Source organism: Macaca nemestrina, chromosome 11 (assembly GCF_043159975.1).
Source record: "Macaca nemestrina isolate mMacNem1 chromosome 11, mMacNem.hap1, whole genome shotgun sequence".
In the NCBI taxonomy this organism is placed as follows: domain Eukaryota; kingdom Metazoa; phylum Chordata; class Mammalia; order Primates; family Cercopithecidae; genus Macaca; species Macaca nemestrina.
Genome location: NC_092135.1, coordinates 108,269,562 through 108,297,462, shown reverse-complemented (window position 1 = coordinate 108,297,462; position 27,901 = coordinate 108,269,562). Strand labels below are relative to the sequence as shown.

At 34.9% G+C, this 27,901-nt stretch overlaps 1 protein-coding gene and 1 pseudogene across 4 annotated transcripts; both read left to right on the top strand.

The window, feature by feature from the left end:
• Nucleotides 1-1,173: 1,173 nt before the first annotated feature.
• On the top strand, nt 1,174-27,108 carry LOC105481136 (myosin light chain 1). Of its 4 annotated transcripts, none has more exons than XM_011740467.3 (7): nt 1,174-1,470; nt 14,776-14,803; nt 18,738-18,881; nt 22,882-23,055; nt 23,504-23,581; nt 26,197-26,239; nt 26,795-27,108. In XM_011740467.3, the coding sequence occupies exons 1-6, from the start codon at nt 1,192-1,194 to the stop codon at nt 26,223-26,225; spliced, it is 732 nt and encodes a 243-aa protein (XP_011738769.2). In that variant the 5' UTR covers nt 1,174-1,191; the 3' UTR covers nt 26,226-26,239; nt 26,795-27,108. The 4 variants fall into 4 exon arrangements, with proteins under 4 accessions (XP_011738769.2, XP_011738768.2, XP_011738771.1 ...); XM_011740466.3 differs by having other exon boundaries at nt 1,184-1,470; nt 26,783-27,108; XM_011740469.2 differs by lacking the exons at nt 1,174-1,470; nt 14,776-14,803 and adding exons at nt 13,660-13,756; nt 14,499-14,523.
• LOC105481135 (ATP synthase subunit f, mitochondrial pseudogene) lies at nt 8,709-10,502 on the top strand (annotated as a pseudogene).
• Nucleotides 27,109-27,901: the final 793 nt, after the last annotated feature.

The window sequence follows — 27,901 nt, the reverse complement described above, 5'->3', positions numbered from 1 at the left end:
GTATACTTGTATGGATGTATATATACACACATAAAGTAAATGTATATGTGATGTATATATACCCTTTATATATCTAAAATGTATAAATGTGCTTTTAAAACCCAAACTATTTTTTAAACTAGTTAATAACTACTCATTAATTAAATATTTCACAAGTTAAAACAACAGAAATGAGAGTGGGATTGAGCAATAACTGATTACTAATTGTAATCCCCTCTCTGGGCAGAATTTACCACATGCAAAGTTATAAAGTGCCCATTGGTTGTTTTATATTTCTTAATATGAGTCTAGCCTTGCAAACGGAGGAAACCAAGGACAGAAAAGGAAAAACTTTCAAGTTACCACAACTTGCACAGTGTTGATAATTAAAGCTCTTTTCTCTCTTTATGTCTCTAAAAATGTATTTTGTCTCTCTCATATGGACAAAAGATTTATGTGATAATGAGACTTTGCACCATTTAGAAAATAAATATCTACTTTTATTGAAAGCTACTTTACTATTAGAAAATTTGTTTTGCAAGAAGGTAAATCTTGCTGTCATTTCCATCCATTTGATATGCTCCATTAAATTATACAAAGAAAGTTAAATTATAGGAAGTCATGTTGAAGTTATTTTAGCATAGAATTCACTACAATTAAAGGAGAGAAAGACTGCCAGAATCTGTGCTCCCTAGAAGGGAAGCCACTTTAAGACATGATGGGCTTTCCTTATATGTCTGCTTTTTTATTTTTAACCACCACCACCTCTTTGCTGACCAACACTTCCTTGCAAATTATGGCAATGAGGGAGGAGCATGAGCAAAGAACCTGTGTGAAAGTTGGTGATACTCCCTGACAAAATTCCAAGTTGAAATGGAATCCTTCAGTAAAGTCTCTTAGGCAAGGAGGGAAAAAAAAGATTTACAACTTCAGCAGAACTGTAATTCTACCAAGAAAAAGTACAGTCAATCTACCTCACTGTCATCAAAGGATCTGAAGCTGGCTCTGTCATATTTCTTTCTCCTTTATATATGGGGGTGTGGGGGCGGGGGGGGGAAAGGAGAGAGAGTTAAAAAAAAAAATTGATGAAGCCCTGACCCTTTAGATTCCATTTATAGTCTGAGCCGGAATGCCATCCCCCTTGACTAGAGAACTATCCAATCCAGCCGCATGTGTCAAGATTCTATTAGGCACTAAGTGAAATATATATGCATGCCCTTATACCGTTTAACACTCTGGGTCCACCTTCAAGACACTGGGCTGTGGATCAACCGAACCACCACTCCTCTTCCAAGAATCATTTTGACAGGTTCTTTTGGAGGAACTCCTTCTCTTTTTAACCCACCCTTTAAAAAAAAAAAAAAAATGGCACCAAAGAAAGACGTGAAGAAACCTGCGGCCGCGGCTGCCCCGGCACCGGCACCGGCACCTGCACCTGCCCCTGCCCCAGCCAAACCCAAAGAAGAAAAAATTGACCTCTCTGCCATTAAGGTAACTAAACGGATGAATTGTGTGGTCACTGAAACATCTTTCAATAGTAAAGAACTCTAGGAACTTGCAAAGGCGTGTATTTTTCATTGAGAGGAATAGCATTATTTAATGAACTGGTAGATTTTGAAGAAGAGAATTCTGCTTTAAAAAATGAATCCCAGCATATAATTTCAAAGATTATTAGAGTATGGTATCATATGTGAAGCCTGTGCTTGCTCTACTTTTTATTCTCAAGTTTCCATTTTTCCCTAAATTGCACTTTTACTATTTAGGAGAAAAGTATATATATTTAACGGTGTTGCATTTAAGAATACTTAAACCAGTGTTTGGGTTTTAAATAAAATCTCTCTGGAAACCAGATCCCTTACCTTACAACTACATCAAAAGGAAAGTTTTAGCCCCTACTTATTTCCAGAAGTTTAAAAACAGCTGATGGCCCAGTTGTCCTGTATGTATTTGACAGCTGCTCTATTTTTTGCAATTCAAGTTAATTCTCCCTTCAGCTTTGCCTAATAAAATTTGATATAACACTAAATGAGATATCAGTGCAGAAAATTATGCACTCAAGTGTTTCAGTGACTGTAACTGTCATCTTGTTTATTTGTTCACAATATTTAATTCAGAATTTGTGAGTTTCTTCTAAATGAAACTAACAAAAATAATTATAAAACTTGTTATTGCATGGCTTTTAGCTTATGTCTTAGAGTATTTGCATACTGATCTTGAACTAAGAAAAATGTGATTAATTATTGTGTCAACACTTTGCTGTGATCAAAGTTCTCAATTGCCAAAAGATTATCTGCTTTTGGAAAATGGATACGTCTGTTAACTTCCAATGATGTGACTCATTACATGTGCACCTTCTCTTCATTCACTGAGCTCTGATTGGCTCATATCACAATTTGAAAATTTTAATCTAAGGAAACCTGCCTTATATGGAAAACCAATGAGCAAAAGTACCCATGAGGTGATCTTTCCACTTAAACCAAAAGTTGTATACATAATAAATCTCAATTTTGCCAATTTACCATTGTTTACTTGTGACTATGATGCTGACCCATAAACAAACATTTCATTATTTAATATAACTGAAGAATTTTTTAAGACCCAAAAATATTTAGTTAGATCATCCTTAGACATTATGTAATGAAGTTAAATATATTCATAATTTGTATAACATTCCAGTTAAACATGAAATTTTGTTTAAAATATAAGTAAATTATCACAAATATTTAATCTTTAGCTTGTAGGTATTTGAAGTATTTAAAAAAATTGGTCATAGGATATAATATTGGTTAAGAACTGTTCTTAATGTATATCGATTTAGGAGGACATAAAATGCATGTCAGCTCTTCTGATAAATGTTTTTCTACCTTGAGGACTGCATGTATACAGTTCTTTAAGAGGAAACCAAATTTTTCATCTCCAGCAATCCTAGTTAATGTATCCTTTACATATGCATACTGACTACATTACACAGTGAGATCATAGCCATGATAGTAATTCTGACTGTCCCTCATCTTTAACTCTTCACTCTATAGTAACATTAGAAATATGAATCAGTGTCAAAGCTATTCCTTTTTATACTTATTGTGATTTATAAAACAATGTCATCTTTTTGTATCTGGTATTACAAACTTCTGGAAAGAAAAGAAGATGTACCTCTTTACCTAAGAAGCAAACAAAGTGTCTAATAAAAACAGGCATTAATTTTCTTCCCTGAGGACTGTGTAAGAATGAGTACATAAATAAAAATGTAGTTTGGCAGGTGAGAGATCTCCAAGAAAAGACAAAACATCTCTTTTCTAATCCAGAAATTAAGCCAATTACTTATTCATAGTCAGCAGAGAAACAACACTTTTCAGAATCTTGAAAAATTGTTTATTCTTCTGTCAATATGTTAAATTGAGTTGTACAAGCTCAATACTGTGTAATATTGTGAGGATACAATATGAGTTTGTACAACTAAGCAAAAGAAGGAAATACCCCTGGAGTGTCTCTGTGAGAATGGGGCATGCTCCATCTTTATTATTTCATTGCAGAACAAGAGATGTGATGGATTCCAGTAAGGGACACAAATCAAAAAGAAGTTAAATGACTCTTGAAGAAACAAACAAACAAAAAAATAACCTTTATCTTCCATTCAGAAGGCCCATTTGTAACAGACAAAAAAAAAAGAGAAACAAACGGAAACTAACACACTTTTGTAAAGAAATGTAAATGTCTTCAATGCTTTGCGTTCATTAATATGAAATAAATCAGTGCATATTTAGATGTATTCTAGCACAGCCAAGAAACTGATACAACTTGAGAATTTTATAAACTTTAGTTTTATCCCAGGAGGTAACAGGCCTAATTAAAACATACATTAAAACATTTTACATTATGATGCTTTTAATCACTTAATAATGTTTCTAGATATATTACCTCATAAAAGCTATACAATTTTTTCAAGCGGAGAAAATGAACTTTAAAGAAATTAATAAACATACGAGTGCATGTGTCTTTATAGCAGCATAATTTATAATCCTTTGGGTATATACCCAGTAATGGGATGGCTGGCAGCACTATTCACAATAGCAAAGACTTGGAATCAACCCAAATGTCCATCAGTGACAGATTGGATTAAGAAAATGTGGCACATATACACCATGGAATACTATGCAGCCATCAAAAAGGATGAGTTTGTGTCCTTTGTAGGGACATGGATGCAGCTGGAAACCATCATTCTTAGCAATCTATCACAAGAACAGAAAACCAAACACTGCATGTTCTCACTCATAGGTGGGAACTGAACAATGAGATCACTTGGACTCAGGAAGGGGAACATCACACACAGGGGCCTGTCATGGGGAGGGGGGAGGGGGGAGGGATTGCATTGGGAGTTATACCTGATGTAAATGACAAGTTGATGGGTGCAGCACACCAACATGGCACAAGTATACATATGTAACAAACCTGCACGTTATGCACATGTACCCTACAACTTAAAGTATAATAATAATAAATAAATGTTTAAAAAAAAGAAATTAATAGAGCTGTTATATGCATTCATTAACTTCCCAAAAGTTCAACAAAGAACAAAACTTAATTGGATTATAAACTTTCTTTCATAAATCATATAAGATTAGAAACTTAGCTGTCCCTTAGACTTTGAGTAATGCTGTAGTTTAATCATAACTGCCTTTGTGTAGTACTATAGTCACAGCCATGGTAAAATTTAATTTCTCCATAGTATTCCCAGCTAATATCTGTGTTTCATATTGTAACATACTATATTTAATAGCCATATATTTGATTCCTCGATAAATCTTGAATAATCTTGAATATAATTAATTAGTTTTATCACCTTCTTAAATGTGCTTTCCAACCTGATTTCCTGGTTAGTTATTAGTTTACAACATTTCTTCAATTGTTCTGACACAAATTTTATGATACTCTCTGAAGGAATGCTTACTTGATGTCCAATCCTAATGGATTTTCTATGAGTACCCTTTTCAACAACAAAGTACTATTGATATTTGAACACTAAAGTTATTGTCTTTGGTGGTTCTAAGCACTCTTTGCCTTCAGAGAGCTAATACTTCCAGTAACAATGCCAGACCAAAAGAACACAGCCTAACAGAATCCGTTACAGGAATTAAAACCCAGCATAAGTATGGTTGTAGGTTCAAAAACAAGAATACACATTGTTCAAAACTGCAACCAAGTAAAATAATGAAAGTAATAACATAACCATATGCCTAGATTCTAGATCTTCAATGTGTAAGTAAATTTTCTGCATGATGCATGCATTGTATGGCAGTATTGCTGTGAGGTGATGGTATTGTGAATTATGTCTCTCACTGTGCTGTTTGAGTTTTAATTCTCATTGCATTCACCACTTAATCAGGTCAGCCCTGACTAGATATTGTGAGCGGTATTATAAAACATGGTAAACGTACAGAATGCATTGACAGAAACTATCAAATAAGAAATCTTGCTTCAAAAATTGACCACATGCTTGGGAAGATTTAAACTTTCAATTTAATGTATAAGGTAGAAATCTAATGTTCCCAAATGCATCTACTTACTGATGGGGATTCAATGGAGGCAGATAGTTGTATATGCATTGTGGCACCCAATTTGTTTTGGCCCAGGTATAGGATTACTTTTGTTCACCTGTAAGTTCTTTTTTCTTATTTTTAACAAGACTAATATAAATCCAGTTTCCTTTAGAAGAATTTCTGAGAAAAATCAAATGAAGTCATGCTCCACGAAAGGCTCTGAAGTTTATAAAGCTTTTTGTAACAATAACCAATATTCATTGTGAATTTACTCTTTGCCATGTTATCTTATTTAATCCTCACAATATTACACTGAAGTTGTGGTATCCACAATTTGCAAGTAAAGAAACTGAGCTTAAAAGAGGGTAAGTGCTATACATATGATCAAATAAGTAGTTAAGTGATGGACCTAGGGTTTAACTTAGCAAGCAAAATCCAGAGTCAACTGTGTTATCCATATCCAAAACTATCACCCTCATTTATAAAAAGTAAGTTACTGTTTCTAAGAATGTGTAAAGGAGCCCTTTTTACTCTTAAGGGTATGAGGTAGAGTGGTTTTTATATTGCCCTTCACAGTCCTGTGTAACCAGAAGAGGGGATGACAGACACATCAGAGCAAGTTCACCAAGACTTTGACCTTGACCGTTCACTACTATTCTGTTCTACATTTCCCTGTCTTAGCACCTGACAACTTGGGTGTTCTGTTTTACAGAAGGAGGGTGCAATATCAGGAACCTAGAAATATTCCTACTCCTTTTGTTCCATCTTCCTATAGGATATTGTAAATGGAAAATGGATATTTTTAAATGCTATTAGATATAATGAAACTGATTAAGATTTTTTAGTACTTTTGTTCAATTAAATACACATACATCAAATATGACCCTCAATTTTTGCCATCAGGCTAATATTCTAAGGAGGGTATGAGATCTCTATTTACAAATAAACAGCATTATTTAAACTGGAAATCCCAACCTATATTCTTTGGGATGGTATGCAGAAATACAATGCCACATGTATAATATGATAAAATCTTAACCCTAACTACTCTGAGTAAAAGAACACATGTAGTCAATTTCTAATTAGAAAAACATAGGTAAAAATATGTATAGATTGTTTCTAACTTTTCCTTACATAATCTTAAAAGTTTGTTTTCTTTTACTCTGGCCTTTTAATAGTTCAAATTAATTTTTAATACAACTATAATGTTAGCCAATTGCAATATTAATCCATTTGCAATGTGAATATAACCTCAGGAGCAAATCAGAAATTATTTGACACTATTACTAGGTATCAGTATCACATTTCCTCTTTCAAATATCTATGCTGTAACAGAAGAGAACAGGTGGGGAGAAGTGGGAAAATATTAAAGGGCATTTTGTAATTTTCTCTAGAATTATATTTTGAAGGATAATGTCTTTGAAAGGAAAATGTAGCTTTGAAAATAAGAGATCTGTTCAACAATTAATAGTGAATAACACTTTTAAGTAAAACTAAATATTTGCGGGATAAGGAGACCATAAAGTGACCGTGCCAAATTTAGCTCTCGGCATTTTAGTGCTGCAAATGAACCCCTGGCAAGTTGTTTTTAGAACTCAATCCATAATTACCTAGTATTAAGCACCATCTGACTCATGGTGGAAAGGATTATATTTAGTCTGCTGATACTACACTTTCTTCTGCTGCTCTTCAGACTGAAATACTTTTCATATAAAAATAAGATTTTCTGTGGTTTATTTCTATATCAACTTCTACAGTTTGTTTCTTACCTTAAATCAGAATGTGAAGGGCAAAAATTACAATATAAAAGTAGAAATGGCTTCAATTATACTAGTTAAAAGGTATATTATATGGATGATAAATTCTGGCTATTCTGGTCACAAATTAATAACAGTGAAGCCAGAGAAGAAAAGCATCCCTAAAAATGTAACTACATCTTCTCAACTTTATGCTCTTCCTTTCACTGTGATAAAGTACCTATTAAATGCCCAGTGGAGTATGTCTCCTGTTTATGAAAAAAATCCAACTGGCTTGAATATGGTGTTATGAAGTTATGTTTTGCTTAATTCCTGTTTATCTAAATCACTTCAGACTAATATTACCTGTTGAATTTTTAGGCATCTTTCCTTTTCCATTAAAATGAGTGAATTGAAGTAGATTCTACTGACAAAAGGATGGAAAACTCACAACCTTGAAGAAACATAAGAAATCCTAGAAATCGTGCAGTAGAATATTTTATGCTGACGAAACTATAGCCTAGATGAGAGAAGTTAATCAAAAGACACATGATTTATAAGAAAGCTAAAACAAAATTCCCAATCTAGTTCTCTTTCCATAAGTTCTCGAAGTCTCCAGAATGGCAATGCCAATATTCTTATCCCTGCTGTCACAAAAGGAACTTTTATTCCAAATAGGAAGAAGCAGATACTTATGTCTTAAAACACACAAAGAATTTTTTAAAATAAAAGAATGAACAAAAACACAATGTAGGTTTTTAAGAAATTACATGCAAACAAATGCACAAAGGAGACAAAAGTATGGGCAGCTCTCAAGAAACTTTAAATTTCTTTATCAATTATTAATCATGAGAAAGCTAATGAGAAAACAGAAGAAGTGTAACAGGTTGTGTTTCTAGATTTTTTATTAAAATTCACCTAGACTTAGCTTAGTTCCTGTAGGTCTGAATTGTTTTATTTTAATAATTGAGTTTTTGCTCTTATGTGACTGAATTCAGTTGACTAATCTAGGACTTCATAGCACAAAATTAAATATTTTATCTCAGACCAGATCAATTTATGCAATATAACCATCTAATCTCTCTTATATTAGAGAAACTGGGCTGGTGCCATATTCTCAATACTCTTAATTTCCCCTGTTTATACCATATTATAGTAACTAGCCTAGATATATACTAGCCTAAGTATGTCCTATGTTGAAGTCAAAAATGCAAAAATATTTATTTCCTTTGACTTAAGTGAGTTATTCTGAAGCACAAAACTCCCAAGAGTTCCCAAATAGTGCTTTTCCTGGCCTTTTATGGTGGTTCCTAGAAACTCTGTGAGATTGGAGTGAAAATTAGGTAAAGTAAGTTTAAGGATTTATATACATCCAGGTCTTTGGTCTCTCTGCCAGGCGTTAAATCAGAGAGCATACAGCAGTGTTTTCTTTGATTGAAAACTGGCCCTGATTATATTAGCTTCTTTAGCCTTTCCAGTCATTAGTCCCCATTGTATGTTGCAAGGACCATCGAGTTCTTTGAAGAATGTAGTCCATGTTCCTTCCCAGGGCATTTTCTCCCAGTATTCAATATTACATGTCTCCTCAATTATCTTTAATTACAGCTCTTCTTCTTTTACTAAGGCTTACCCTACATCAATTCCAGAGCCTGTTTGATTAACAGCATTTTAATATTTTTTTCTATAATTCAATTCTTTCTGTTAGGTTGGTACAAAAGTAATGGCAAAACCGCAATTATTTTTGCACCAACCAAATAGATACATTGTATGATGTTTAATCAGTTAACTTAATCTCATTATTACTATTAGATGCTTCTCCAAGTAAAAATGAATTTGTAAACATTGTAATAAAAATTCTTTTTAGTAGCAGTATGTTGTAGACTACTATTACCTAAATCCAACATCATATGATAGCACGAATCATAAAAATGTGGAATGTAACTAGTTTACTAAGAGTCTAAGATAAATATGTAGGCTAGAATTTAAAAGAGCCTTAAAAAAAAATTGGGGATTGGAAAATTAGAAGTCCAGGTCAAAAACATTTATATAAAGTCCAAAGGAAGGTGCTAGAAATATAAAGGTACATATATCAATAATTCAAAATGAGCATGCTAACTTTGAGCAGGTGAAGTCTTTTCCCTCATGGTACACAACCTTCTAGAGAAGAAGTTTATATCTGAAGGGGGAGCTTAGGATATACATATTCTAATGATTTTAACTTAATGAAAATCTATTGAGCTTCAAATATAGGCAAGGTATTCTACAGAGAGTTATGGAGGGATAAATCCTAAGAATAAGGCAAGCATACAGCGGACACCAGGACTCCAAGATGGCGTCAGTCCTACCATTGAAGGACAAGAAACTTCTGGAGGTCAAACTGGGGGAGCTGCCAAGCTGGATCTTGATGCGAGACTTCAGCCCTAGTGGCATTCTCGGAGCATTTCGAAGAGGTTACTACCGGTACTACAACAAGTACATTAACGTGAGGAAGGGGAGCATCTCGGGGATTACCATGGTGCTGGCATGCTACGTGCTCTTCAACTACTGCCTTTCCTACAAGCATCTCAAGCACGAGCGGCTCCGCAAATACCACTGAAGGGGACACACTCTGCACCACCCCCTGACCCCATGACCTTGGCCCCAGCCCCTCCGTGAGGAACATAATCTCGATCTTGCTGAAATTTTTCATATCCTAATGGGAATTAACCTCCAAATAAAAGATGACTGGTACATGTAAAAATAAAATAAAATAAAAAATAAGGCAAGCAAAGTGCTCTATTGGAGACAGGTTGGGGTAGGTTCACATCCAGGTCTACATCAAGAACAAATGACTTCGGGAATGGCCTAAGCTTCCCAGAAGCTTACAATCAAGAAGGTAAAAAATTTTCAGTGGGATGAAGACCTGGGTGATGTTGAATACTGGGGAAAACAGAGAGGAAACGTTTCTCTCAAGGGAAACAAATGTTATCAGGGCTTGTCGCATATTCAATTTCTAAAAAGAAGCAATGAGAGAACATTCCAGAGAGAAGAAAGGTAAATCTGATTTTTAAAACTATTTGATGACAGAGAACTCAAGCGAAAACCAGCCGACATTGTGTATTCATATTACACAATTAATTTGCCTTTGTTCAAAGGACTGATTACCCCATCGTTATAACCCCAAGGAAGAGAGAGAAGATAAGTTGTGCCATTTATGAAAGTAAACCAGACAGAAGAATCGCTTGAGCCTGGGAGGCGGAGGTTGCAGTGAGCCGAGATCGCGCCATAGCACTCCAGCCTGGGCAACAAGAGTGAAACTCCGTCTCAACAACAACAACAAAAAAAGTGTGCCAGAGAAAAAAATTGGATTTCCCGTTTATTCTATGAGCACAGAATCTAGTCTTCTAGTTTTTAAACTACAGTTTTTTTTTTCTCTAGACCATACTGTAGCCTTCCCTACTGTTGTCAAATAAAATGCTCAAATATTTATGTTGATTCTCAGTAAGTACCCAAAAAAATCCAAATGCATTCTCTATGTGACAAAGGTATGAAGAAAGACTAGGGTGAAACAGTTAACAACTGCATATCACTTAACTGCTTCTATTTTAATAACAAACTTTATAGTATCCAAGTCATTAGGAATAGCTTATTCATAACATAAATACAACTTTTTTTTTTTTTTTTTTTTTTTTTGAGATGAAGTCTCACTCTGTAGCCCAGGCTGGGGTACAGTGTCGCGATCTCAGCTCACTGCAACCTCCTCCTCCCGGATTCAAGTGTTTCTCCTGCCTCAGCCTCCTGTGTAGCTGCGACTACGGGCGTATGCCACCAGGCTCGGATAATTCTCGTATTGTTAGTAGAGGCGGGGTTTCACCATGTTGGCCAGGCTGGTCTCAAACTACTGGTCTCAAGTAATCTGCCCACCTAGGCCTCCCAAAATGCAGAGATTACATGCATGAGCCACCACACCTGGCATAAATAAAACGTTTTATTTTATTTTATTTTATTTTATTTTATTTTATTTATTTTGAGATGGAGTTTCACTCTTGCTGCCCAGGCTGGAGTGCAATGGCACGATCTCAGCTCACCGCAACCTCTGCCTCCGGAGTTCAAGCAATTCTCCTTCCTCAGCCTCCCAAGTAGCTGAGATTACAGTCATGCGCCACCACTCCCGGTTAATTTTGTATTTTTAGTAGAAACACGGTTTACTCCATGTTAGTCAGGCTGGTCTTGAACTCCCAACCTCAGATGATCCGCTTGCCTCGGCCTCCAAAAGTACTAGGATTACAGGTGTGAGCCACCACACCCAGCCCTAAATACAAATTTTAAACTTACTTTCCAGTTTACTCAATAGATTTTACACAGATTAACCATATTTTATATCTAGGCAGGGACACTTTTTTACCTGAAAAAAATTATTAAATATGAAAATAATTATGTTTAGTAGGGCAATTTTGATGGTTAATTTTGTATTATAGTTATTAGCTCAACTAATGATATATGCTAGTTCTCAATAAGACAATTCAAATTTAATAATGTAATTACATAAATATAATTAGAAAGCTAAAAAAGAACACAAAGATAACATGGTAGGCTCTGATGCTTTCATTTATGTCAAAAATTGTAAGATTCCAAATCTTGTAATATTCAAAGCTTACACATTTCCACCTTTGTCTTTCCCTTCCATTTGCCCCTAATGATTCAAAGCATTTTTAATTTTTCTATTAAATTTCAGTTCCCAATAACCTTTCAAAAGGTCAAGCTATTTATGAAAATGTTTACCTGGGTACTAATAATTTTAAAATTATATTTTCAATCTTCATTTTGGGACTCAAGATTCTATGAGATTTTTTTCACTACTTATAAACTTAGAGCCAGAAGAGATGTGTATATTAAATGCTGATTTCTTCTGAAATGGTTTGAGGAGAAGCTACAAAGTATATGTCTTTCTAGAAGTGACCATCCCCTTAAAAACAGTTGCTGAAGCAGTACTCAAGTTACAATTAATCTCCAATATACATTATGCCTGTGAGCTGCTTTAAACATGTAGAAAACTGATAAATATTTTGTCTGAACTTTAGCGGACATCCTAGGAGAATCTTTCCCTGTACCACTTTTCCCAATACCATTTCCAGAAGGGAGTTGCCCGCTATTTTCAGGTAAGCTACCATGAAAACCCATTGCTGGCCAATCCCCTAGATACCTTTAAAATTCTAAAATACAGTTTTAGCTAGGCAAGGTGACTCATGCCTGTAATCTCTACACTTTGGGCAGGATGATGGCTGGAGGCCAGGAGTTCAAACTAGCCTGGGCAACCTAACGAGACCCTGTCTCTACAAAAAATCAAAATAAAAATTAATCGGGTGCAGTGGCACATGCCTGTAGTCCTAGCTACTAAGGAGTCTGGGGTGGGAAGATCACTTGAGCCCAGGAGTTCAAGGCCGCAGTGAGCTGTGATTGTGCCATTGCACTCCAGCCAGAGTGACAGAGCAAGACTCTGTCTCAAAAATAATAAAATAAAGTACAATTTTGCATTCCACAAGCTCTGCCTTGCATTCTTTTGCCTTCTTGGTCTAGGGGCTGAGCCACAGAGTATTTGCCAAGGCAGAAGCAGAAACAGAAACAGCATGTTCTAGTAAGAACTTATGCGTAGTTTAAAAAAAAAAAATGTATAGGATGAGAGAAAAAGAATGTAAAAATGATCTATCAGCTTTTCTGCTCAGAAAAACTTCTGAAAATAAAAAAATATGACTACTCAGCCATTATAAAGATAACAAGGAGGGAGGAAAATAACCAGACCTAACGTCAGGAGACTAAAGGAGAATGGTAAAAAGCAGAGATGAAAACTATTCCTGGTTTAGATTATGCTTGCAAAAGAGTGATCTTTAATTGGAGATTGCAAGACCCAACCAGATTGTCACTTGGGTGCACCCTAAGAAACATGCAGAATGTGCACGGCCTTTTCAAGTCCTCTGAATTTTACCATAAAGGATAGCACTTCAGAGGATGTTCCTTCTATTATAGCAGTTGCCATTTGAAACCCCAAACCAGTCCCATTCAAAAACTTGCATTAATACCAAAACTTGCTGACTAGAAGTTTTCAAAATCCATGGTCATCAAGAGAAGGGTCTGGCCCAAGACCTTAAAGAACTTCTAAGCTCTTCTGCCATCGAACAAATAGGAAGCTTCTTAAAAGAAGATGCTCCAAGAGAACTTCTTGGAAATAAAGACCATAAAAGTACTGACAGGCTTCCATCTCACTATGGCTGTCCACTCCCAGGTTCTAGTCACCCAAAAATAGCTCTCAGGGTACAGATCCATCTTTCCCTTTGCCCTAAGAAAGCTAAAGAACTCTCCAAGGGGTGTGGCAACTTATCTCTGAAACCTGATGCTAGCTGTGAGGTCAAAGCTTGCTCAGAAATAAAAGGAAGCCTCAGCCAGGGAGGACCCCACTCAGGGACCGGAGCAACCCTCAACTCACTCTTCGGCTTTCCTGCTGTGTTGCAGCCCAGCCACTCCATCATGGTGGGTCGTATGAGACAATGATTTGTCATTTATAGGAGAAAATAGATAGAGGATATGATCTTACTGAGAAGAAAGATAGGCAAAGAATGGAACTGAGGAGAGAACATATTCAATATGAGTCTTTAGTATCTACTTTTGGGTTTTGTTGAGATCCATTAAAGATAGAAGAAAATAATTAGAGCTGTTTATCAACTGGAAAAATACATGTTACTTACAAGAGCTGTGCTTTATGCTTCACCAACTCTTGCTGTATCACATAAGATTCATTATACCTAAATTTAGAAGAAAAAAACCTGTAGCTACAGCAAAATATTATACCTTAAAATACAATCCAGTGATGCTGATAGCTAAAACTAAGTAAACAGCTTTTGATGCATTGGGTTTTGTATACTTTTCTTTAAGTACTGGCTAAATAGAAGACAGACTTAAGGTAGTCTTTTTAATGGGTATATCTGTACTCAAACAATGTGTATCTTATTAGACATATCTTAAATATACTGTAGATTTTCCTAGAAGTATTAAATGTAGCATTTGTTAAATCATTAAGATACAGAAAGATATTCCCTAATTATCTTTTGCAATAGCTTTTTATGTTCCTAGATTCAAAAGTGTCCTAAGGCAACCTTCTTATGCCAATACACCTACATAGCTTCCTAAAAATCTCAGAGCAACCAGCACTCATTCTTCTGTCAATGCATTTGAAAGAGTACTTGTTTTTTCTTTCTCTTCCTCGCCACTGCAGTCCTTCAGTGCTGACCAGATTGCTGGTAAGTGAATTGAGTTTCTCTGCTACAGATGTAGGCACAGCACTGCCTAGTTTCTGCAATATTACTTATCTTCAAGGCATGTTTCATTGCAGCTCAACCTATTAGTGTCCAAGCTATGCCTGAACTCTGAAAAGTAGGCTGACTTTTGGAGCTTACTTTGAAGATTACTCAGGGAATGAGCTGGATACAACTAAAAATCAGAACATTTTTGTTTGGTTAAAACATTCTTTGTGGTCAATTTCTTTCTAACAGATCGAGTTCTCTAAGGAACAGCAGGATGGTAAGTTTAAAAGCTATGGTTGTTAAATGTGCACACTCATAAAGATGGCATGTGTGAAAACCAACTCCCTTGGGATGAGATTAGCTCTTCCTAATTATCCCCACTGGTGTTGCCATTCTAAATATAAATTGCTCTCGATCACTCTAAATATAAATTAGCTCAACCTGAAACCCTCGCTGATACTCAGTAATCAAAGGTTTAACAAGATAAGCACCACAGAATAGGCCCTTATATTTACTGATACCTAAATAAAACCAATTTGATACAATAGATAATACCATATAGAGAGAGAGATTTTATATATATATATAGTAGATTTTAGATGGCTAAATTGCTAATATAATCCCTAAAGAGGGATTTGACAAGTCTGAATTGTCAATTTGAAAAATAAAATTGATTATAAAACTGCCCAATTACTAAAACTATATCATTTCAATGGATAACATAGTGAGTTGTAGAATAAAAATGAATTCAGAAACAAAGAAGAAGGATTAATTTATCCTAGAACTATAGAAGGAACATTAAATGTATCCTGGTTTAACCCCTCCCTGAGACATGCAAGACAGAGTCCAGAGATGTGACAAGACTTTGTCAATGACTCGAAGAATTAGTGCTAGGATCAAAATCTGACATTAGTTTAAGTTGATTAAAAATTTATTTTATAAAAACAATTACTAGCTAGGAGACTCGAAACTCTTAAGATTCAAGAGAATCTGAATAGTTTCCCTAACAAGTCAACTTTTTCACCTTTGGGTCTTTGGATCCGACAGATCCCATTAGTCCACAGGAGCTTGATGTTTTCTAGGAAGTACAGTGAGGAATGTTTTACGGAGTGAAAGAGTCACATATCTAAATGAACTGAGACATAAATAAACTTATAGATGGAAGGACGAGAAAAAATTAGCTTCAAAATATTGTATAAATTAGAATATCAGTCATAAGTAGTATGTCTATATTACATATATTATGATATGCAAAATATAAATAATTATAATTATAGGTGATTAATAAGAATCTATTCAAATACTCAGTTCTCTACCTAAAGGATTCCTATTCTTAAAGTCTGTTTCTGTGTCTGAAATAGTTCATATTTGAACACAAATTGAGAAAAAAGGGATATTTACTGTAGTTCAGACTCACATGCATCTGCATCATGGTTGATGGCCTCATGTAGACAGATTAGATGATTTAGTGACTCATAACGCAAGATTATTTGAAATTATAGCATGAAGGACTTTTTTCTCATTGAAAACAGTTGGTGATTCTACTATAATTTGTTTGATTTTTAATGCATTTTACTAGTGATGCTGCTACATTGTCACCCGCTGCATCCCAGTCCTCTCAAATAGCTCATTTACAGTTGTTGTGACCAAACTATTGTAGGATCAAGCAAGGGAAGACTTAAAAACCCTTGCAAGGATGCGAGGATTTAATGTTGAACATTAAACCTTTTATTCCGTCTGTGAAATAGATTTCAGACACAGAAGTTCAGTAAACATGGGTGTAGCGTACTGTTTTCTTTGTGGCAGGAAAACAAATGCCAGCATTTTAAATGATGTGGAAAACCTATAGTTTCTTAAATGAAAGTATTCTTTAGTTTGTTTCATTGTTTAGCAGTTAAAGAATTGTGTTCATGGCTGCTCTATTGGAATCTATCACAGGATTGAAGGAAAAGGGGCAAAAACTGGAAAATTACAGCATTCTAAAGGTCTAAGTCTTGTGCTGTCCAGTAGACACTAGGCACATGTGGCTATTTAAACTTTAATTAATTAAAAATAAAATTTTAAATCCATTTTCCTCACTTGCACTAGTCACATTTTAGTGTTCAAGAGCAACAGTTAATAGTCACCTTTTTGGGCAGCCCAGAATGACAACAATTCCATTATTACCAAAAAGTTCTAGAACAATACTGTTATACACCAGAAGTTAGCAAACTTTTTCTTAAAAGGGCCAAATAGTAAATAAGTTAGGCTTTGCGGCCAGTATAGTCTCTGTAAAAGCAACTCCACTCTGTCACTGAGATGTGAAGAAAGCCATAGACTATTCATAAAATGGGAATGGCTGTATCCGAATCAAATTTTATTCAAAAGAAACAGGCAACCAGCCCCTGGAAAATAGTATAACCAGCCCTGGTATTAATTCTTCAAGAGAATAACTAAAGTTTGGGTTAAAAATCTGGAGTAAGAAAAATAGTGTCTTTCTGGTCTCTGCCTTTAAATCACCAAAAGTGTTAATGTCAGAGTGATTCTATTACAGCCCATAAAATCCTCTTTCCCCTTCGGCATCTGACCAGGGTAATAGTGAACCTGCTGAGCAGTCTGTTCATGAAAGCCTGAAGCCAGTAACAAGAATAGTTCAGTTTCACATGTCCCTTAGAAAGATGAAAAATAATATTTGACTAATGACTTCTTAGTGCCTGCAGCAAGTTTTCTAGCGTAGGGAATTGATCTGTAGCCAAACTGCATAGAATCTGAGGGGGAAGTTTTTAACAAATAATGGTAACATGATCTGCAGTGAATTGTGAATATAATGTCAGTGTGATGTTAGATTAGGATATGGAGGAATAGTAAGATGGAATATTTTGCTGAGTAATCTATCTAGACAGCACCTTTTGATCTGAAACCACTGATAGCCTAAAAAATGCTTTCACTTTTACCAATTTATTCAAAAACGATTTTTTGAGTATTGTTGATATTAACTCCAAGTCACTGTCAGTACTTTTGGGTTTCCCAGAAAATGTAATCTAGTTTATAAGTCCTAATTAAAACGGTTTTCCTGGCCCCCAAATTCATAGTAGCACCCCTTTCTGTCTTTGATATACATTTCTAAACTCTTTGTCACTATAATTTTGAAAGTCAAACCAGTTCTATCAAAAGAGAATGATGAAATTTAGAGAAAGTAAGCAATGCAATTATTATAATTAGAATAGAGAACACTTTAAAATATGATTCAGAAAAGAATGGGAATGGCTGTGTATACTTAATATACACACATGCACACAAAATGAATCAAGCAAACTGGGAAAATGTGACTAAAATTGATGGAGCCTACCAATGTGAATATCTTGGTTGTGATAATACAATTTTGCAAAATGTTACTACTGGAAGATACTGGGCAGAGCATACAGGAGATCTTTCTGTATCATTTCTTACAGCTGCATGTGAATCTACAATTTTCTCCATAAAATTGTAATTACAAGGCATACCGAAATTCTGAAGTAGATATAGCAACATATGTCATATGTATTATTTGAAAAAACAGTAAAGTATAAAGAGATTCTCACAGCAACAATGGTATTATCATACCAAAACAAATATTTCTCCTTCTGAATTGATTACACCTGGAGACTAATAGAGTCACACATTAGTTAACAAACTATAGAATGTATGGATTTGTCTCACCTTTCTAAATTTTTCCTGAAAAATAAAGGTATTCCTGGAGAAAACTGGTTAAAGGGATAACCTAGGAAATTTGTACCTCAAGAGGAGGTTTTTCTATATAATTTGAAAAGTCTGAGTTAACCTCACATACCATGAGCCTGATTGAAAATTTGTTCTTTTTGAAATTTTGTTAATCTTGTTAATTATATGAGAGATTATTAAAATTTCTCAGGGCCTTAGAATGTTTTTTAACCCAATCCTGCTTTCCAGGCAGGTAAAGAAAATATGAATATGACTAGGAGCCCCAATTTCCATATCTGATTAACAACAACAGGCAACTTAAAGTTGGAAATGCTGCTTTAAAATAATCCCAAAAAGAAATGCTAAGTTTTTGCCAATGATAGTTGGAGATACAAAAAGAGAATCCAGGAAAACAACTTGCACAGTTGGCAAAAGTTGTAAAACAGAAGAGTTTGAACTGAATTTTTGATTGAGTTAGATTTAATAGGTTAGAGGAAGAAAAAAAGCACTCTAATGCTTCTTGCTTTTTGCAGAATTCAAGGAGGCATTTCTCCTGTTTGACAGAACAGGTGATTCCAAGATCACCTTAAGCCAGGTTGGTGATGTCCTTCGAGCTCTGGGCACAAATCCCACCAATGCAGAGGTCAGGAAAGTTCTGGGAAACCCCAGCAATGAAGGTAACCCATCAATTTTTCCAAGAAGTGTTGAAGTATAGGGAAGTGTGCAGCAGTGTGTGTGTGTGGTATGTGTGGGGTGTGTGTGTGTGTGTGAGAGAGAGAGAGAGAGATTGATTTAAAAATGTTTCACGTAATAGGGCTCAGTTTATTCCTGATTGTGGTAAGTGCGCCTCTTAGCCATATAGTCTCAGCCTTTTTCTTTACAAAATAAGTTAAACTTCATTTGAGAATTTGCAAGCATGATAAAATGTCAATGTTTAAGATTAGATATTAGAAATAATATCTAATGTCAAATGTCAATGTTTAACTTTAGATATTAGAAATAATATCTAATGTCAAATGTCAATGTTTAACTTTAGATATTAGAAATAATACCTAATGCTATCATCATTTCAAATGTTCATAATTAAAGGCTAATGAAATAATATCCAAATCTGCACATTTTTTCAGACTTCAAATCTTCAAAGGCAAAAACACATTTTGGCAAAGATGTTAAATATGACTTAAAACACTTTATAAACAATTCTGAGTAAATTCCAGTGGCACAGTTCTAGAGAACTTCTCTGATAAAAGCTGTGGAAATGAAATTGCAACTTTGTCAAGCAACTGAAAAATACATGCTGCCTACCATGTGCTCTGTCCTTTGACACACTGCTTCTATGAGTGGACAGAAGCAGGGTGTCAAAAGACAGAGCACAGGGATAATTCTAGGAAAAAAATAAGTGAGAAATATAAGTGGCAAAATTGCAGAAGTCATTTACTCCATCCAGAAATCCAGTCATTATTCTAGAATAAGGAAATTACTTTTAATCCCAATGGTTTTACTGAAAAGTATAATAGTCTAACAGAAAATGACACTCAAACAAAACAGACAAGACACATTTGCAAATTGTTTGACAAGGGATTAATATCCCAAATGTATAAGAAACTCAACAGCCAAAAAAAAAAAAAAAAAAAAACCCACAAATAATCCAATCAAAAAATGGGCAAATGAACTGAATAGACATCCTTCAAAAGAAGATATACAAATGGCCAACAGGTATATTTTAAAATGCTCAACATCACTAATCACCAGGGAAACATGAATTAAAAACCATAATGAAACACCACCTCACCCGCTTAGAATGGTCATTGCTAAAAAGACAAAAAATAAATGCTGGGGAAGATGCAGAGAAAGGGGAGCTTTTATACACTGTTGCTGAGAATGTAAGTGCAACCATTGTGGAAAATAGTATGGTTTATCACAAAACTAAAAATAGAACTGTTATATGATCCAGCAATCCCACTACTGGGTATATTTCTAGAGAAAAGGAAATCAGTATGTCAAAAAAAAATCTGTATTCCCATGCTTATTGCAACACTATTCACGATGCCCAAGATATGGAATCAACTTAAATGTCCATCAACAGATGAATGGATAAAGAAAATATGAGAGAGATATATATATACAATGGAATACTATTTAACCATAAAAAATGAAATTTTATCATTTGCTGCAATATGGATGAGCTTGGAAGACATCATGTTAAGTAAAATGAGCCAGGGACAGAAAGATAAGTCTACATGTTCTCACTCATATGTAGAATCTAAAAAATTTTATTTTAGAGAAGTAGAAAGTAGTGCTTTCTAGAGACAGGGAAGGGTGGAAGGAATAAGAGACAGCCAGAGGTTGGTTAATAGATACCAAAGTATAGCTAGATTGGAGGAATAAATTCTAGTGTTCTGAATAAATTCTCGTGCTCTAGTCCCTCCCGAGTAGCTAAGACTACAGATGTGCACCACCATACCCAGCTACTTTTTGTTTTGTTTTAATTTGTTTTGTAGAGACAGGGTCTCGCCATGTTGCCCAGGCTGGTCTCAAGCTCCTGAGCTCAGGTATCTGCCCTCCTTGGCCTCCCAAAGTGCTGGGTTTATAAGCATGAGTCACTGCACCCAACAGAAACCTTATTTTTAAATGCCACTTCCCAACTTACTAAACATCTATCTTTAATGAAGAGAGGAGGGAATAAGAGACAGCCAGAGGTCAGTTAGTGAATACAAAATTAGAACTAGATTGGAGGAATAGCTCTAGTGTTCTAAAGCACTATAGGATGACTATGCTAGCAGCAATTCATTTTCAGATAGCTAAAAGAGTTGATCTTGAATGTTCCCAATACAAAGAAATGATAAGTGTTTGAGGTGATCGGTATGCTAATTATCCTGATTTGGTCATTACACATTGTACATGTATCCAAATATCACACTTTACCCCATAAACACGTACAATAAGTATGTGTCAATAAAAAATAATTTTTGAAAGAGATACAAAACTGAAGTTTTTCAAATAGATATTCAGGCTGTCTATCTTTGCCATTAGGAAACAGAGAGGGGCGTGAGATAACAAATAATCTTTTTCTTTCCCTTGACAACTGAAAATTCTTTGGAGACCTTCCTTTGTTAGAAAAAGAAAACTTGATTTCAACAAAACTCAAAATCAGCCTGCTGACTTCATTTTCTTTGGAAGGAAATATCCAATTATACCGTGCAGAAAAGCCAAGAGCATGAGATCAAGTGAGCAAGCAATAGGACAAACCCTATTTTTATTTTTTCTTTCTTTCCTTCTTTCCCTGAGGCAGAGTCTCACTCTGTCACCCAGGTGGGAATAAGTGGCATGATCATAGTTCATTGCAGCCTCAACCTCCCGGGCTCAAGAAATCCTGCCTCAGCCTTCCAAAGTGCCAGGATTACAGGTGTGAGCCACCACACCCAGTCAAATCTAATTTTAATTTTAATTTATTTATTTGAGATGGGGTCTCACACTGTCATCCAGGCTAGAGTGCAGTGGCGTGATCTTGGCTCACAGCAACCTCCACCTCCCAGGTTTAAGCAATCCTCCCACCTCAGCCTCCCAAGTAGCTGGAGACTACAGGCATGTATCAGCATGCTGGCCTTTTTTTTTTTTTTTTTTTTTTTTTTTTTTTTTTGTAGATATGGGGTCTTGCCATGTTGCCCAGGCTGGTCTCAAACTCCTGAGCTCAAGGAGTCCACCTGCCTTGGCTTCCCAAAGTGGTGATGTTACAGGTGTGAGCCACTGCAACCTGGCTGAAACCCTTAAATGTCACTTTCCAACTTAGCAAACATCCATCTTTCATAAAATTATTTGGTAAAATACTCATTTATTCAGCATTCAAATTTAATTTTTTAAATATTACTCAATATAATTTCAATGTAAAAGTATAAATAACGTATAATAGAAATATAGAAGAGTAGTAAAAAGATTTGATTTGGTGAATACATAACTTTACCCATTTGCATACATCTGGATAGTATAAAATAGACTGTCTAGATTTTCCATGAATAAGATTTACCTTGTCAGAAGACAATAAAGGCCTATCATCTCCAGGCTTCTAAGGTACAAAGAAGTCGGGAGATCACAGAATATTTGACACACACTCTCTCCTTGTAAACTTCTTAAATTACTTAAAATTTAAAGAAAGGGAAGGCCCTCCAAAAGCTGGGGACAAAGGTGGAATATGTACTGAAGTTAAGTTTTACTGTCTTAATCCACTAGTGAGTTTGTTGTATCTCAGTGCATTTTTCTATGGCTTGCAAGTATTTATGGGAAATATTAAATGGACAATACTAAAAATAAGCTACCACTTATTAAGCAATCAGTTTATCCTAGATATTATATTAAACTTTGCATTCATTACCTCATTTAGTTCTCACAATAACCCTATTAGTTATCTCTATTTTACAGATAACTTGAGGCACAAAAAGGTTAACTTGTGCACTGTCAGAGTTGCAAATGGTAGACTAGGAATAAAAGTTCAGGCACTGGAATTCCAACCCTCATGCTATTAACTATTACCATATTCTTGATATTTTAGCAATTTACCAGCTGAAATTTAAGCTGTGTCAAGGTTTTTCAGATAACCTAGAATAACTTTTGAAGTTTAAATTGTGACTCAGAGTTAGTATTATGGTAGCTAATAACCCTCAAAATTGCAATTTCTTACAGAGCTGAATGCCAAGAAAATTGAGTTTGAACAATTTCTGCCTATGATGCAAGCCATTTCCAACAACAAGGACCAGGGCACCTACGAAGACTTTGTTGAGGGTCTACGTGTCTTTGACAAGGAAGGCAATGGCACAGTCATGGGTGCTGAACTCCGCCATGTTCTAGCCACCCTGGGTAAGGGAATTTATTTCAGTGGACTTAGTGAGACAGAATATATAGAAAAGAACATGACAGGAGAATCATGTCATCACCAAAATAGGAGGAAATACTACAAAGGGAAAATGGGGGAAAAAAAATAGTCAAAAGTTAATGACCATTTCAATTGGCCTCAGTGGCAGTGAGTTTGGTGAAAATGTTAACTTAAAATATTGGTAATGAATAAGTAAAGGAAAGCATAGTAGTTCTTATAGGATACAGTTTGTATGACAAGGGATAATTTGTATTTAATTAACTCATTCAAAAACCAATTAGTTGACAATGTATTAAGTACCAAAAGAATGGGAAAGTCACAATTCCTATATGCCAAGAGTTTAGTCTCCAGAAGCCCTTGGCTGATTACCTATGGTGGATTTTGAAAATACCACGTGGACTTCTTTCTAAAAGGAGAGTTTTGTTTCATCAGGTGAAAAGATGAAAGAGGAAGAAGTGGAAGCTCTGATGGCAGGTCAAGAAGACTCCAATGGCTGCATCAACTATGAAGGTAGAATCAATGCTCACTGGTGGTTACAGCAACTCTTAACTGATCAGATTGATGATGGGCTCCTTTTGAACTTCTTTTCCTCTTCCTTCCTAATTGACATACATATGACAACAAATTGCATAACTCTAAAAAGATATGTGAGGATCTGAACATATAAATAACATTTATTCCAGTGTGTTTTAGCAATACTGTGCATTGTTTTTAAGCTTAAAATGTGTTTTCACATATATTTTTTGTTAGTTCTTCAAAACATCCCTATGAGATAGACAGGGCTGATGTCAGAATCAAATTTAATAGAATATTAAACTTGAAGAAATCTCAATGTCTTTTACTAGTATGAAGCAATTATGAAAATGAAACTTCGGGCCAAAGAGGTTTAGTTACTTGGTGAAGGTCAAACAACTGATGGCCAGGCTGGTACTAAAATTTCTTCTCCTTGTCTAGTGTTCTTGCTTTAATGAAAGTCATCCCACAGTTGCCAATTGTTTAAATCCTACCACCAAGTTATAGCAGCTTCACCCAGAGGGTGTGAAAGCAATGCACTACACAAAACAAAGATGCATAATATAATTTACAAATTTAATTTTTTTACATTTTTTTAAGAAAATGTAAAAATTTTTCTGTCCCCAAAGAGAATGAACCCAGTTACATATAAATAAAGACAAAAAGAGAAAAACATAGAATAGAAGAGAACAAGAGGGGAAGAAAAGAGAAGAAAGGAAAGGAGGGAGAAGAGGACAAAAAGAAAGGGTTTAGCCAAGCTTATCTTCACTGACAATCTTGATTAAACTTCACTTTTAATTCTTAATTCTTAATGTGACAATTCTTCACATTTGGCTATTACCATAAATACACTCCATAGAGAATCATTCAATAAATATTGTTTGAACAAGTGGACAGTCATCTAGAAAATAAAGTCAAATCTGAATTTTATGCCAGGACAAATTTCAAATAATTTACATGTGAGATGTAAAAGCTAAAAACAAAGAGCACAAAAATCACGGAAGAATTCATTTTATAACTTTGGAATGATTAAGTTTTTTCTTTCTAACAGTGACACAAAAACCAGAAGGCATTGAAAATGTTGACAAATTTAAACACATACTTTTAAAAGTCTATATGGCAAAAGCCACTAAAGCAGTCAAAAGACGGATAGCAAACCAGAAAAAAAAAATTGCAATTAATATCAGAAAGAGCTAATTTTCCTAATAAAAAAGAACTACTACAAATAAAATATCATATCCAATAGAAAATTAGCAAGTACATGAACAGACAATTCATAGGAAACAAAATGAAAAAATGAAAAACTACATTAATAATTTTTAAAAATGCAAATTAAAACTACACTGACGGCTGGTCGCAGTGGCTCATGCCTGTAATCCCAGCACTTTGGGAGGCCCAGGCAGGCAGATCACTTGAAGTCAGGAGTTCCAGACCAGCCTGGCCAGCATGGTGAAACCCTGACACTACTAAATATTCAAAAATTAGCTGGGCGTGATGGCGCACGCCTGTAGTCCCAGCTACTCAGGAGGCTGAGGCACGAGAATCGCTTGAAACCGGGAGGCAGAGATCACATTACTGCACTCCAGCCTGGGCAACAGAGCAAGACTGCATCTCAAATAATAATAATATAAAACTACACTGCGACATCATTTTTCAATAAGCTGATTGCCAAAGATTAAATGTTTGGGCACACTTTGGGCTGAGTAGAGGGTATGGAAACAGGCAATTTCGTGTATTACCGATGGGAATGCATATTGTTAAAACCCCTAGGTGATGATGTGTTACTACTAATAGCAGCAAATCTACTTCTGGAGAGACTTAGTCTCTAGATATTCTTTCACTCAAGTGAGATGACCATATATAGATGGTTATTCATTACTGTGCTGTTCATAATGGCCAATTTTTTTTAACAATTTAATGTCCATCAATGTATAATTTCACCAACATATCAATGTGAAAACAATCGAATGTCCATCCATGTATCAACGTGAAATTCTCTGCAGCCCTAAAAAACAGGGACACTCTTGTGTACAGTTATAATATCTATAAGATAAATTATTAATTGAAAAAAGAAATACAAAACAGTATATAGAGTATGCCATTTTGTGTTAAAAGATTTTTAGAAACATATTTATGTGTTCTTGTATGTGCATAAACAGCTCTGTCAATTTAGCTATAAAAAGGGGAACCAGTTGCCTGGCAGACAGTGATGGGAAACACTTTGTTGTTATATATCCTTTCATATGTTAAAAAAAAATTTTAACCCTAGCTGGGCACAGTGACATGTGCCTGTAGTCCCAGCTGCTTGGGAGGTAAAGCAGGATCGCTTGAGCCCAGGAGTTTGAGTCAAGCCTTGACAACACGAGACCCCATGTTAAAAAATAAAAATGTATGTGAATGTACCACTTATTCAAAAAATTAACTTGCAAAATCTGGGCAAAGGTCATAAATCCACTACTAAGAATTATGAGCTATACACCTTAAATACAAAAGAAAAGAAACTACTGTTACAGCTAAAAATAGGATTGAGCTAACTCATTAAACCTTTCTTTTATTACATTTGACTGTTTCCTAACTCTAAGTTGTCTATTTTGTCTATTTTGCCCCTACAGCTTTTGTCAAGCACATCATGTCTATCTGAATGGAGCTCTCAAGGTATATACCTGTTCCCTCTTTAATATTTAAGGCTTTCTTGATACTGTGTTTTTTAAAACTTGACAGCTTCAGTTTATATGCTGTAGATTAATATTAGTTCTTAATTAAGAGATGTTTATTTAATTAGAAAATACTAACACCTTGAGATGGGTTATTTAGAAATAAAGCATTTTTGCATGAGTGTATAAGCAAAACTTATGAGGTTTTTGTTTCCATTCATAAATTCTATCTTTGTGACTGTAATACAATTATGCAGTGGACTACCAGAGACTAGTTGATTAATTTAATTGGAACAGAACACTAATAAAAGCACAGGCAAATGTTTTTTGGATAGCTAAAGTAGTTTTTAACAGTTTCTGCTCTAGAAAACCATGTTATAACAGTCCAAATTCAAGCACTTGCAACCAGGTTCTTACAACTAGGAAATGGCTCATCTTTTAAGTGCTGGTTCGCTTTGTGCTTTTTATTCTCTTACACTTCACATTATTTCCTCGGGGGTTTTATTCCTGAAAAGATGCAATCAATATCTAATTCGTTTTCCAGTTTTCTTTACAGAACAAGCATTGTTTAGGAAGACTGGCTGGAAACTTATTTTAATCACACCCATGACAAACTCTCCAGATCTGTTTACCATCATTCAGAAAAACAAAGCAATCTGGACTGTTCATGACTGAGCAACTCCCTGAATTTTTATACATCTTCAGTTTTTCTCTGAATTGTATTCATACCACACAAAGTATCTGCTGCTCTAGACGAGAAGAATAAAATATTGACAATCTCAAATCCAAGCACCATTCTTTATTATCTACTATGAATCAACAAACATTCTTAAAACAATAAATCAATAAACAATTTTGGTCAGTCTGAAATGTTAAAGTCACATTGCATTTTTTATTTTCTTAATGAAAATAATTTTTAAAACTTCAATTATTTTGTTAAATGTAGAGAATATTGACAATTTATAAACTTTTAAAAGAAGAAATCACTGCAGTCTACATAGCAATAACAAATTGAATAATAAAGATAATCGTATGTTATTGAAAAAGTGAAATAGAAATCTGAGGAAATTCAAACTGGATAAGAGACATTTTTCTAAAAACTATGCAGGTAATTTAAAGCGAAAACAGTTTTCTTCAGATTTGTGTAAATCATTTTGTTCATGGCTTGAACTATTTCACTTCTAGTGACAATCTGGCCTATTAGAAAAGTCTAGCAAGACCTTGATCCTTCTCACTTAATGTCTTCAAGGATAAGATTTAGAGTGACCTTTCAGCTGTAACTTTTAAAAAAACCCTCTGGGATGGGACTGTTGCTTAAGGACTCAAGATCCTGTTTATTAATATTCTCTCTCCAACTATAATTCCCTCCCCTTTGCATGCCCATGTCCCAAAATATCAGTTCAATCTTTTAATAGATGTCAAAAGTGGTAAGACAAATTAGCAGAAAAGTTCATAGTATAAACTTTATTTAAGAATGCTATCACCTATCATTTTTTCTTTAGGACACAATCTGAGGGTAAAAAATTGACTATTTAGAAGAGATGAGTGGTCAATAGTTCTCCGTACCACCCTCAAAAGATAATTGTAATATACAGGATTATAAAATATTTGAAAAGTACCTGCCTGCCTATAGATCTTTGGAAGCTGAAACAACTTTCTCCTG